This window comes from Cebus imitator, unplaced genomic scaffold (assembly GCF_001604975.1).
Source record: "Cebus imitator isolate Cc_AM_T3 unplaced genomic scaffold, Cebus_imitator-1.0 Scaffold445, whole genome shotgun sequence".
NCBI lineage: Eukaryota > Metazoa > Chordata > Mammalia > Primates > Cebidae > Cebus > Cebus imitator.
The window spans coordinates 1,306,834-1,320,554 of record NW_016107760.1 but is presented as its reverse complement, the minus strand read 5'-3'; the positions used below and the strand labels follow the sequence as shown (position 1 = coordinate 1,320,554).

The 13,721-nt window shown below is 37.9% G+C and overlaps 1 protein-coding gene across 1 annotated transcript in view; it reads left to right on the top strand.

Annotated features, from left to right (window-relative positions):
• Positions 1 to 13,721, top strand: part of DOCK11 (dedicator of cytokinesis 11) — a 191,091-nt gene that overhangs the window by 137,788 nt on the left and 39,582 nt on the right. The window contains 5 exon segments of the mRNA XM_017511236.2: positions 4,141 to 4,207; positions 6,965 to 7,012; positions 8,255 to 8,397; positions 10,086 to 10,201; positions 12,371 to 12,508. Coding sequence (XP_017366725.1) covers positions 4,141 to 4,207; positions 6,965 to 7,012; positions 8,255 to 8,397; positions 10,086 to 10,201; positions 12,371 to 12,508 — 512 coding nt within the window.

Genomic DNA, 13,721 nt, shown 5'->3' with positions numbered 1-13,721 from the left:
AACCAGTGACAAGGCTCTGGTTTTCTTTTTTGTTTTTGTTTTTATATCATGGGTAAAACCATGACTGTTTTATTTCTTGTGAACTTGATAGTTCTTCTTATTCTTGAAAATGTTGACCATGCTTGCTCAGTGGCAATACTCTGCGCCAAATATTTGGTCTTAGTTAGGTTTTGTAGTCTCTGCTCTTGCTTTTTGATTTTAAAAAAGCACATTTTCAATATCTAGTATACAGTCTATGTCACATCTCTGTCTTTATATGTATTAAGTCATGCCATATATCTGTAAAGTCATATTTTGTAATAAGAAATGTCTTCTTCTAGATCCTTCTCAATGGATATATTCTAGTTACTTTGTCTTGTCTGGTAAATATTCTGTTTTAGTCACTCTATATGCATTTAAATATCGATCTCTTTCAAGTCCACACCCTTGAGGTCCTCTCTTGACTTTCTTTTTTATTGAGTCATACACAGTAGCAGTTTTAATGCCAATGAAAATATGTTCTATCTTTACACTTTTATATGGATTCTGAAGAATAAATTTCATTCTCTACTTGTAGCTGCATTTTATTAACTGATAAAAATTTACTATTTCAAAGTCTTAGAAACATTTGCCAAACATTTTCAGGCCTTATTGCTTAGTTTATTATATCGTGAGAAAAGGAATAAGAGTCAGGAGTTACCAGTTACACAGTCTGAATTGACAGGAAGACTGTTCTGTTGAAAAAGTAAAACATTGTTGCTTCCTTAAGAGAGAAGATGGGGAAAACCGGGAAGCTACTTCCTCTTTCTTTGTGACTGTGTCTTCACTTTTCTCTTTAGCGCAGACCCCAAAAAGACACTCTCAGTATCACATTGAGGCTTATTGGTACCATACTCTGCATGTGTAGATTCACTAATATTCTCCAAAGCAGACTGTTCGCTGGAAGGTATCTGGTTAGAGCTATCTCTCACTGCAAATTCAATGTTATAAGGAATAGCATCCATTCTTCTTCTTGGTCTAGATTTTAAAGTAGAGTCGAAAGGAAAGAGATTCAAAGGGATTATTTTCTTTTCCTTTGTACGAGGGTCAACTGAGGTTATAGAATAATCCTCTAAATGTTCCTGTAAAGTTTCAGATATATGAGTTGGGTATTCTTCTGAGGAAACAGTGAAAGTGTTCCAAGGTATGGCAATCTGAGTTACTTTTTGGGAGGAGACCTTTGTTTGAAATGTCCCTTTTGACTGGCCAACCTCGTCTTCACAAGGATTGAAAAAATCTTGAAATTCATACCTCTTTTGAAAGCTAACTGAAGATGTTAAAATAGAGCTTGCCAGTGACTTCTGGAAGGCACTGTCTTCTGTGTCACGCTTAGTGTCCTTAGGGGTACTTCTTGCAAAAGGGGTCCCTGGCACTTTAAAGGAGTCTTGACTAAAAGATGGAACTGGAAACTCTGAACTTTGTTGCAGTTCCTTTGTGCTTGTAGGTATCATCTGTCTACTTTGTGATTGGTGTATCGATCTGATAGACACATGCTCCTGGCTTCCTTGTGTAGGCTCCCTGACTGAAAAATCTGACATAGTCATTTGACTACCAGGAAAGAGGTCATCACAATCAGAAGAAGTCTGAAACTGTTGATGACATATTTTTATTCTTTTATGAAGCATTTTATTTTCTTTTTGTAATTTATTTCTTTCTTTAGTGAGTTCAGCAATAAAGAAAAGATTTCGTTGTTGCATTTCATAATAGGCTTTCTCTAGCGTAAGCTTGTATGTTTCTTTCATTGAACAGCGGTCACAGGTTTTGGCCTTTAACCGGTCTTTTAAGTCATTAATGGTGCCCTGCAGGACTCTCTGCTGTTCAGTCAACTCTTTAATTTTGGCTATGGAGCCCGTCCACCTCCCATCTGACAATCGCTGTTTCCTCAGACTTGTTAATTTTGCTTGTAAACGCCGCAGCTCTTTATCATGGAGTTCTTTGAGCGTCAGCCATGTTTTTTTAAAACGGTCACATTCCAAATCACGTACGCTAAACTGTGATGACTCTCTTCCTGAAGATTTCTTATCGCCTCTCCTCCCTCTTCCACCCGCGTTCCCTGCCTGCATCATGTTCACAGATTTGGAAATGGGAGGGATGACCTTGTCGCTCGACAACAGTGGCGTTAAGAAAATGGCAGACTTGCTGTTGATGGGAGCTAGGCCGCTGTGAGGGCAAGCCCTTCTACCCCTTTCACAGACCTTCTCCGAAGTTGCCTTAGGACACGGGGCGAGGGGGATGGGTGCTCACAGTTGGATGGAAAGTCCCGGGTTTTCGCTGGAAAGGAGGCACCAACTTTTCGGTTGGAAGAACTAACCCACAAGAGACGGAAGCCAACGCCCTCAGGCAGTGGCGTGGCAACTTGCCCTTTGACCTGGAAACGCAGGGACTTCTGGGGGAGCCTAGAACGCAGGCTGGAGACGCAGGGACTTCTGGGAGACCCCAATCTCCTCTGAGTAGAAAGGCACCCAATGGCAGATAGGGAGACCAGAAGTCACTGCTAGCTTAATTTTTTTTTGTGTTTTTTTTTTTTTTGAGATGGAGTGTGGCTCTGTCGCCTAAGCTGGAGTGCAGTGGTGCGATCTCGGCTCACTGCAACTTCTGCCTCTCGAGTTCAAGTGATTCTCCTGCCTTAGCCTCCTGAGTAGCTGGGACTAAAGGCATGCACCACCACACCCGGCTAATTTTGTATTTTTAGTAGAGAGAGAGTTTCACCATGTTGGTCAGGCTGATCTCGAACCCCTGACCTCGTGATCCGCCTTCCTCAGCTTCCCAAATTGCTGGGATTACAGGCGTGAGCCACTGCGTCCAACCTAAGTTTTAAAACAAGTCAAATTTTAAGTCTATTTTCAGTTTTATTCTTGATGATTAGCATTTTGTAATCATTGAAATCTAGCAATATTCGTCGTCTTATAAAACAATTGGAAAATTGGAAGTAACTAAGTCACCCTCCACTCATCCCTCATCCTCCTTGCCCCTCCATAAAGCCAACATTGTCTCGTCTTCCATCTTTATCATTGAGAGGTTCCAGCTCAGTTGGGAATTAAGTCATTTGCCTGCTTTTGTGACAACTATGCGATTTTTACAGTTAGAGGAGGATCTGCTGACAACATTAGCTCAATCAAAGGAGGATAAAAAAGGAATGGAAAGACAAGTGGTGGCACTGTTTTTTTTGTTTGTTTTTTTTTTTTTTTTTTAAGAAGAAATCTCAGTAAGTAGGTGTGTTGGGGAAGAAATGGGTAGAAAAGAGAAGTATATGTGATAGATCTAAGAGACTTTTCTGTCTGAAGTAGTTGTTCCATAGATAGATAGGACATCAGAGGTTATAATCCAAGGGCAAAGAGAAAAAGGAAAGTTATGTGTCTCTTTTTCTAAAGTTTATTTATTTATTGAGATGGAGTCTTGCTCTGTTGCCCAGGCTGGAGTGCAGTGGCAGGTCTCGGCTCACTGCAGCCTCTACCTCCCAGGTGCAAGCAATTCTCCTGCCTCAGCCTCCCGAGTAGCTGGAATTACAGGTGCCTGCCACCATGCCCAGCTAATTTTTATGTTTGTAGTAGAGACAGTGTTTCATCATGTTGTACGGGCTGGTCTCGAGCTCCTCAGCTCAAGTGATCCGCCCACCTCAGCCTCCCAAAGTGCTGGGATTACAGGTGTGAGCCACCACGCCCGGCCTAAAGTTTAAAATGCTTAAACTTTTTGATTCACAGTGTCCTATGAGCAGCAGGCAAAGGCATTTGACCTTCTCAGAAAAGTGCACATAAACACACCATCTTGCATAAAATTTTAGGGAGTTCATTAAAAACACTGGATCTAAAGTAAAAACACAGCTTCCCTTCCTCTGTCTTCAGAAATGATACAAAGATTCAGATAAGCCACCCAAAAGGACATACACAAAGCACATAAAAAGGATCATTGATGCTGAAATAATTACCAATTAAATGATATATTTGGGATTAATTCAAAAGAATACAGTGTATGTGCTGGGCAGTGGGAGGGGAGAGGAGAATATAGATGAAACAAGATTGGCCTTGAGTTGATAGTCCTTGAAGCTACCTGGGACTTGAGGATTCACTGTGCTATTTGCTATAATTGTTTCAAGATCTAACACTTTATTTATTTCATTTTCAGATACTCTCTTAACTTACTGGAATAAAGTGTCTCCCCAGGAGCTCATAAACATTCTTATACTTTTAGAGTAAGTTATATTAATTTATCTTCATAAACTTTCCCCTTATTTGGGGAGAATTTAACTGTTAACCATTTTTTCTGTTTTTAATAGCTTATTTGCTAATAATGTAGAAAATGTTAAATTATTTTGATAATATAGAAGCTGGCATATAGGTTCTTTACCTGTAGATAGAAGCAAAATGTGAACGTGGAATACCTGCTATATTCCTGAAAACTCTAGCTAATAATGAACCATCTTTTCAGCCCAGCCAGAGGCTTTCTGTGATCTGAAAAACTAGAAGTGATATCAGCTGTCCTATATCATTCATTTAGAAAAGATGCTGGATTAGTGGAGCAGTGCAAATGATTGGAATTTAGAATTTATACTTTTATGTAGAGCTGAGTAATTCTACCCACTGTAGAAATGTGTCTGTGTGTGTGTGTGTACACATATATATGTATACACATATATATGGAATACATATATATGTATACACATATATATGGAATACATATATATGTATACACATATATATGGAATACATATATATATGTATGTACGTATTACAAGACACTTGGGGGAAAACCTAGTCTGGAGATGGGAAGTTGTCCTATGTTTCATCCTGAGCTGTTTTAATATGATTATTGGAAGCTAAAAGAAAAATTAGACATAGAATGAAATGCAAGAAATTTTGTAATAGTACACATATATTGGCAAGACCAGCTCCCAATACATCAGCATGGGTTTAAGATCTCTCAAAGTGATTGAATAGTCGGTGAAAAAGAAAAGAGAGGGAAGGAAAAAGTTTTCCTTAAAGCTGGGCCCAGGGGAGACACCACATAATGCTGTTCCGTGGATGTCTGACATTCCCCTGAAAACCTCAGTTTTTATTGTGCTCTTTCAATAGAGGAGGGGGAGCGAGGTTACACAAAGTTTCAGTGATAATTACACAGAATACATTAGCAAAAACTTACGCACAAAAATCACAACATGGTATTATAAAAGCAGAACAATGTAAAGATAACTTTCTGTGTGTCAGCATAGAAATCATACACCTTAGCAAGAATATAGGTTAAACATAAACTTATGATTATCAGCAAGAACATATTGGGCTCACAACTATAGGGGAAACAGGATCTGACACAGGACAGCCAGGCTGACTTCACAAAAACTGCAAGAGGAGGGGCCTCCATGCAGGCTGGAGGAGCAGTGGGAGAAGAAGGACTTTTACATCCTTATCTCAACCACAGAGACAGGCGCCCCTCATGCGTCCGTTTATGGGCTCTCCATAAGGGTCGCATTCCCTTTCCAGGGCCCTAATCAATATGCCTTTCCTGGGAAAAGAATCCAGGTAATAAGCCTCTCTATTACACGTCCGTTTATAGGCTCTCTGCAATGACAAGCCTATTATGAGCTGTCATCTCCGACAGTCAAGCTATGTGGTTAGTCCCTTTCACAGAGTTCCTGTTTTTACCAGAACAGTTCAGCAGAGCCACAGTTACAAGTTGTAGCTCAACATTTCACATTATCCTTCATTTTCTCAAATATAATCAATACAGCAAGTAACACAAAGCAAATAACTTATTTTGGAGAAACCAAATTCTAGGAGAATTTACAGGTTAAAAATCAACAACTTCTTGTTATTTCAGATAGCTTGGGTTTTGCCAGTTCTTCCAGAAGCTTGGGGTTGTTCAGTCACCATAGAGGGGTTCAGAGTATTCCCAACACACATACATGATTTCTATGTGCATGTCTACAAAAACAAAGCATATGAATACATAACCCTTGGATTAGAGTCTTAACAAACTTTTGCAGAAAATGTCTGGAGAATAAACAGCAGTTAAGATTTTTTTTAACTACTGTAACTGTACTGAAATATTTGCTAATGAAACTATCTGATGTTGGAGATTTGCTTTAGAAACACAGGAGGTAGGGAGGGTGGAGGGATATCAGGGGACCTATTCAGGGCAGAGGTCAAACAAAAGTAGCCATGAGTTCAATCATTGTTGAATCTGGGGGCTGATTGGGTATGTGGGAGTTAACTGTGGTCCTCTCCCTATTTTTGTACGCATTTGAAATTTTTTATAATGTAAAGTATTTTAATGCTATTATTAAAAATGTAGAAATTGCCCCAATTTTTAGTGCTGAAGAAACTTTTAAAGATATTAATATTAATGACTATGCTGGTGGGCTCATGCCTATAATCCCAGCACTTTGGGAAGCTGAGGCAGGAGGATCACTTGAGCCCAGGAGTTTGAGACCAGCATGGGGAACATAGCCGGATCTATTATCTACAAAAAATAAAACATTAGCTGGGCATGATGGTGTGCACCTGTGGTTCCAGGTACTTGGGAGGCTGAGGTGAGAGAATCACTTGAGCCTGGGAGGTTGGTGCTGCAGTGAGCCTCGCATGACCATTCCACTGCATTCCAGCGTGGGTGACAGAGCGAGATCCTGTGTCAAAAACAAAAATGACTGATAGAGACCTTTTCTATTATATGTTACAGAGCATAAAGGGTGATTTGCATTGACAGGTTTTTTTAATCTGTCATTAAAATTGTATATGAAGACATGAAGCTTTTCATGTTGATGTAATTGTAGCAAATAAATGTAGAAAGATAGAATATGGCAAGCCCACAATTATCTACGTATTTCTGCATAGCAAAACACATATCATTATAATATGATTTAAATAGGCCATTCTTTGTAACAGATGACTTAAAATATTGTTAAATTGTAGAGGATGTTAATACATTACTAACATGCTGTTGTTTTTCTTTCTAGAGTATGCTTGTTTCACTTTAGATATATGGGGAAAAGAAATATAGCAAGGTAAGTGCCATAGCACTGTCATTTCTACTTTTTCCTTCTCTTCCAACAGAGAGCAATCTTAGTCATGCCATGTAAAACCTAGGTTATATATTTTGAGTTAACATTCAGACACCCGTGATTTAGTTAACATGTCCCAACTGAAAGTTTAAATGAATGGGAACTTTTACATTTTCCAGCTTCCCAAGGGGTGATGATTAAAGTGATATACAGAGTTTCTACCTTGTGAGTTGCTTATCTTTTCTAAAGGAATGGAGAAGGGGCTAGATCCAGGGGAAGCACCTGCACAATTGTAAGGTCTGTGCTTTTGTCTGAAATCTATCAATACTCACCTCAATTACTAAGGTAAACAGAAATCCCCAACAGCGATTGGGACATAAATGATATATTATCTATTTCCTCTTTTTGCCATATAAGTCCTAGTGAAATAAATACTTAAGGAAATATTTGAGAGATTCTAAGGTGAAGAAGATTACTTGCTTATTTCAATGAGATATATTTTAGGGGTGGAGTTAGTCTTTAAAGGACCTCCTCAAAAATAGTTTAAAACATATTTCACTTTTAAGAGGCTGTGTGGATGGTGATTATTGCTGAGTCTCTGGAACGTCCTAAGGATAGGTAGTTTGGGTGGTGAGGGTTCCAATTTCCACCATCTTTTCCCATAACTTGGAGCTGGTACAGCCATCATTACCATGAACCTCAGTCTCTAAGATTTCTGTCAACTATCCCACTATGTTTACTAGAGGATAGACAAACTACTTTTTCCTTAGTCCATGTTGTAATTTTTTAAATGGAAACAACATTAAAGGAAAACAAAAGTTTGTAAATCTTAGCAATAGACAAAGTACAGAAACAGATTTGATTGGCACTCATTTTGAACATCTGATGCTAGAATTTTCCCCTCTCATTTCAACCCTTAGTGAACCTCTGGCTATTTCTTCCCACTCTTGCCCTTCCTCACCTCCTGGAAAAGACTGAATCTTTTTGGAGTGTTAGCCACTTATCTCTGATGTTTTTGAGAAAAAAGAGGGAAGTGGAAGCTCTTTCTAAATTCTTTAATTATATTCACATATGCTATTTTAAAGATACATTAAAACTTCATCCAATTTCTAGTGATACTTCATTTAATCCTTGAGTATACTATTATGTTTATGTGGAAACCTCATGATTTTTTAGTTAAAAAGATTATTACATTGAGATATGTTATTAGAGCACTCCACTACCTGACTTTAACATTTGTTTTAGGGTACATGATGCCTGGCTGTCAAAACACTTTGGAATAGACCGAAAATCGCAAACCATGCCTGCTCTCCGAAACAGATCAGGAGTAATGCAGGCTCGGCTTCAGCATCTTAGTAGCCTAGAAAGTTCATTCACACTTAATCACAGTAAGTGAAAATGTGTGTGGGGTACCCATTTGACCCTAAAGAAGTCCTGGTTTAAATAATAAAAACTTAAGGTGATGGACACCCTAAATATCCTGACTTGATCATTACACATTCTATGCATGTAACAAAATATCACCTGTATCCATTAAATATGTATGAAGAAAAGAAGTCCTGGTTTAAATTGCCAATATGATTAGAAATGACTTCCCATACATACATGTGTTTGCACCTCTCTGCTATGTACTTATATATAATCAATTTCATTGTACATGACTATAAAATGGTAAAATACACATGGATTTTTCAACAATTTTAGATCATGGTGTTTTCTTCTTAGTGTCAAAAAATTAAATTTTTCCCATGAAATTTTTGCTGTTCTCTTATTTTTATATTGGGTATTCTTCATTCCTACTGTTAAACTTTAATGCAAATATTGACATCTTAATATAATAGTATGTGTAATATTTATTTAGTTACATTTGGTCATTTAATGATTAGGGAATGAACATGCTGAGTTGACTACAGAAATCAGTGAACTCTAAATGCTAGTTTGGCAAAGGTGTATTTCAGGCAGGTTGAAGTATTGACAAGGCAAATAGGGCAAGAAGAGAAATCTTGCCCAACTGTGGAAGCTAGAGGATTATATAAATGGAAACTATTCTATGAAAAACAAATATTAATAACAACTCAAAGAGTGAGAATGTTTTGTTTCCACACAGTCCTCTGAAGGTTTCAGAAAAGGAAGCCAGCAAAACTGGCTTTGTGGTAAGACCTAGTAATAAAAGATAATGTCCTGCTAGACCCTGAGCTAATAGACTCAGGACCTTTAAATCTGCATGTTTTAAAGCCATCAGCTTCTTGTAAAAATATGATGAACCTACTTCCTTCCAGTTGCCTCCAAGATACCTTGTTTTCCTTCTGATTTAGAAACAAATCTTGTATAATTGGCATAATCCAAAATGTCTGACCATAAGGCACTACTGTGTATCTGGAGCTGAATTTCTATTCAGTGGTTTCTCATTTTTACCCACATAATTAGTGGCATGACTTAAAAGGCCTCCCTCATTATTTCCTAGTTACATGGCCAGAGTTCATCACTGAAACCTTGTCTCCAAAGAGGTGGGCACCTAATTATGTACTACAGAGCTGTTGATACAGAACTATAATGAAAACTAGTGAAATTGATTAACCTAGACTATATTTGATTAAGGAATTAAATACAGTATGACACTGTGAGCTCCCTTTCTTTTTTTTTTTTTTCTTGTTTTTTTCTTTTCTTTCTTTTTTTTTTTTGAGACAAGAGTCTCACGCTGTCACCCAGGCTGGAGAACAGTGGCACAATCTCAGCTCACTGCAACCTTCACCTCCCAGGTTCAAGCAATTCTCCTGCCTCAGCCTCCCGAGTAGCTGAGATTACAGGTGTGTGCCACCATGCTTGGCTAATTTTTTGTGTTTCTAGTAGAGACAGAGTTTCACCATGCTGACCATGCTGGTCTCGAACTCCTGACCTCATGATCCACCAGCCTCAGCCTCTCAAAGTGTTGGAATTACGCGTGTGAGCCACTGTGCCCAGCTGAGCCCCCTTTCTTCTTGCTTGTCTCTCTCTGAGTCTTTGGGTAGAAAGTCATTCAACACTATTATGTGCATCTTCCTGTTGGGAAAAGTTTAATTTACTTTTTTAATCGTAGGTTCTACAACAACTGAAGCAGACATTTTCCACCAGGCACTTCTTGAAGGCAATACAGCTACTGAAGTTTCCCTAACAGTACTAGATACCATATCATTTTTCACTCAGTGCTTCAAGGTAAAAATGAATAGTTACAATTCAGTTGGTACCGTTGCAAAGAAACATTATACAGAAATTACCTAGTCAGATGTGTGGTAGTGCAGTGAAAAAGGCTGACATGAATAGTCAGGAAAAGTGGATGGCAGTTCTAGTTTGGTTATCATGTGATCCTGGAAATCACTGAGACTGACTTGTGTCATCCATAAAGGAAAGGGAATGGACTAATTTGCCCTTAAACTCCATTCTACCTCTTAAATTCTATTAGATTTTCGTGTTTAATGGGAAGTTTGTTTTCCATACTTTAAATAGCCAGCAATTTTTAGCCCAAAATATGATTGGATCTGTTTCCCCAAATACCCGTTGTGATGAGGTATCCTGTCAGGGTGGATGATGTCCAGGCAGTCTGGCTGGCTTCCCTAGTCAGGCACTTAGTGTTTTTTCTCAGATGTTTGCTTCTCAGTGCAAATCATTACTGCTATGATTTTAAAAAGAAGGTAAAAGCAATTATCTTGTAGGATTATTGGAGAGGGAAATGGGATAATGGATGCGAGAGTGCTTTGAAAAGTAAAAATGATGTGACTATAATGTAAGAACTCAAAGGTGAAAAATCTTGTGTGCTTTCACTTCAGTTATACAGATTTTTTTTTCCCTTTTCTCCCTCTTCTCCAAGTAATTGAGTTAATTGCTTCGGCCCTCTAGATTTTCTATGGAAACCTGGCCTGTGCTTTTCAAACAGGCTTATAAAGAAGAACTGAATTAGATACTAATATGAAATAGACTGTAGAATCCCTTTAATAAATAGGCTACAGATCCCTTTATGAAGTATTAGGTTCATTCTATATTAAAATGCAACACAACTCCATTTTTCATCATGCCAATAAATAAGAAAGCCATTAGATCTCATGGTGTACATTGTATTCCTTCCTCCTATTCTGATACCTCTTCTTTATTTAACAAACATTTATATAATCTCTTGGTAGGTGTCAGGTACTATCTTAAGTGCTTTACAAATATTAACTCACTTTTTCATTGTAAGGCTGGGAATGAAAAAGGGGAGTCATCTTTTTGAAACAGTGGAAATGTTCTAAAATTAGATGGTGGTGATCATCCAACTCTGTTGCTGAATTTACTAACTGTAATTTAATTGTATACCTGAATCTGGTGAATTTTATGGTATATAAGTTATATCTCAATAACTTAAAAATACAAATATGAACCCACTGTTAATCCTCATAATAACCTTATGATGTAGATACTGTTATCATTCCCTTTTGAAAATGAGGAAACTGGGGCCCACAGGAGGCTAATGTCACATAGCTGGGCAGTGGCAGAATCAGGATTGAGATCTAGGCCAGTTATGAGAGAGCATGATTCTAGCCACTATACCATGCTTCGAAATATATTAAGGAAAATGCCAGAAAAATCAAACACCATTCAGGGATTCCAGCTGTCAGTATTATCATTAGATTGTTGTTGTTTTGGGTTTTGTTGTTTCTCGCCAAGTTGTAACCTACTGGTTAATTTCTTGAGGGATAGCAGGATAGGGCTGGAGAAACTAACCATTGCTGATTAAAACAAAGTTGACAAACTAATAGGTATTTCTCTACAATTTGTTGTTTCTTTGCAGGGAGCATTTAAACAATTTACATAGTCTGTTCAATTGTGATACCTGTTAATTGCCTGTACTCAAAGAGGGTTTAATTTGTCTTGAATGGCTAACCATATATTAAACATACTTTTAAAGTAAATTTAGATCATAATCTTATAAAATAGAATTGGTATTTTCATTCATTCATACATTACAATATTTGGTCTCTCTCAAAGAAATACAAAGGCTGATTGGCTTGTATTCACTTTTAATTTATTGATTTCTTAATTGAGAAGCAATGTGGTATAGGTTAATAGAAAATAATATACTCTTCCCATAGTAGTCCTATATATTGCTGTGTTGCATTGAAAAAAAATTGCACCTGTTTAAAATGTTGGGATTAAGTATTCTACATGTCCTTTATGTAGTATTTGTTTGAGATTTCCAAGTTGAAAGATGGCACAAATATTTTGAAATTATTTGTAAGAGCCTTTTATTTTCCTGAAACTTCCAAACAGTGGTTTTTATAAACAGGTTTTGGTGAAATCAGTTCTCTCATTCTCAGTGAGGCATAAACCATATTTTTTAATGTTTTATAGACCCAACTTTTAAATAATGATGGCCACAACCCATTAATGAAAAAAGTGTTTGATATCCATCTTGCTTTTCTTAAAAATGGACAATCTGAAGTATCGCTGAAACATGTATTTGCCTCACTGAGAGCCTTCATCAGTAAGGTAAGGATAGAAGCTTGGGAGCAGCTGGTGGGCTCCCTTCATTGCAAAAAGGAGAGAAGGGAAAATGGGGATCATTGTGGTGACATACATGATGCCAGCTGGTGAAGCCATTATGTGCTACCTTTGTAAATAGAAATATAGAGCAACAAATTACAGACAGAGGGCCTGACCATAGACCCCCTCAAATCAGAAGCTACTTTTTATTTCACCCCATCATACCTAGAGGGAGGCACACACACATCAAGATACACATACACAGAAACAAATACCATTGGGTTAAAATAAGTCTGTATAGACCACTGGAGGTGGGCAAGAGAAACACTCTAATTTAGTAAAAGTGTTTCTGTAGCAATGGAACTAGGATTTAATGTGGATTCAGCAAGAGATGAGACTAAAAATGCAAATGGAGTACAGATCATGTGGACTCATCTTAAGAGTTGGATTTCATCTTTTAGGCATCAGGTTCATGGAAGGGTTTTAAGCAGGGAAGTAACACAATTAGATTTGTATTAAGAGGGAATTGGTAAGGACAGGGGAACATCTTTTTAAACGTTCTGTGGAAGATGGATTGGTGAGACTATCAAAGGCAATAAAAAGACTAGTTGCAATAAGCTAGATAAGAAATGAGGGCTTGAAGTAATGAGGTGACAGAGAATATATAAGAGTCAAAGGCAGATGAGACATGTTGAGGTAGGATTTACAGGATTTAGTCATCAATCCACTGATAGTATGGTGGAGTGTGGTGGTTGATGTGAAATACAGGGGAAAGACTACATTTGCAGTAAAAGTTAATGAGTCCTGTTATATAGATCTGTTGAATTTGAGTACCTATGGGGCATTAGGATATATGGATCTTTGCTCTGTAGAGGGATCAGATTGGAGAGCCAGACTTGGAGTCACTCTCCATTCATCCATACTATATTTATTGAGCACCTTCTCTGTGTCAAGTGCTGTACTAGGTCCTGGAGATACAATGGAGATACAAAATATACCCTTTGCCCTCATGAAGAATTCGGCCTTAGTGGGGATAGGGGAGACAGAAAATAAATAATAAAAGAATCAGTAATTATAGGCCGGGCACAGTTGCTCACTCCTGTAATCCCAGCACTTTGGGAGGCCGAGGCGGGCGGATCACCTGAGGTCAGGAGTTTGAGACCAGCCTGGCCAACATAGTGAAACCCCATCTCTACTAAAAATACAAAAATTAGCCGGG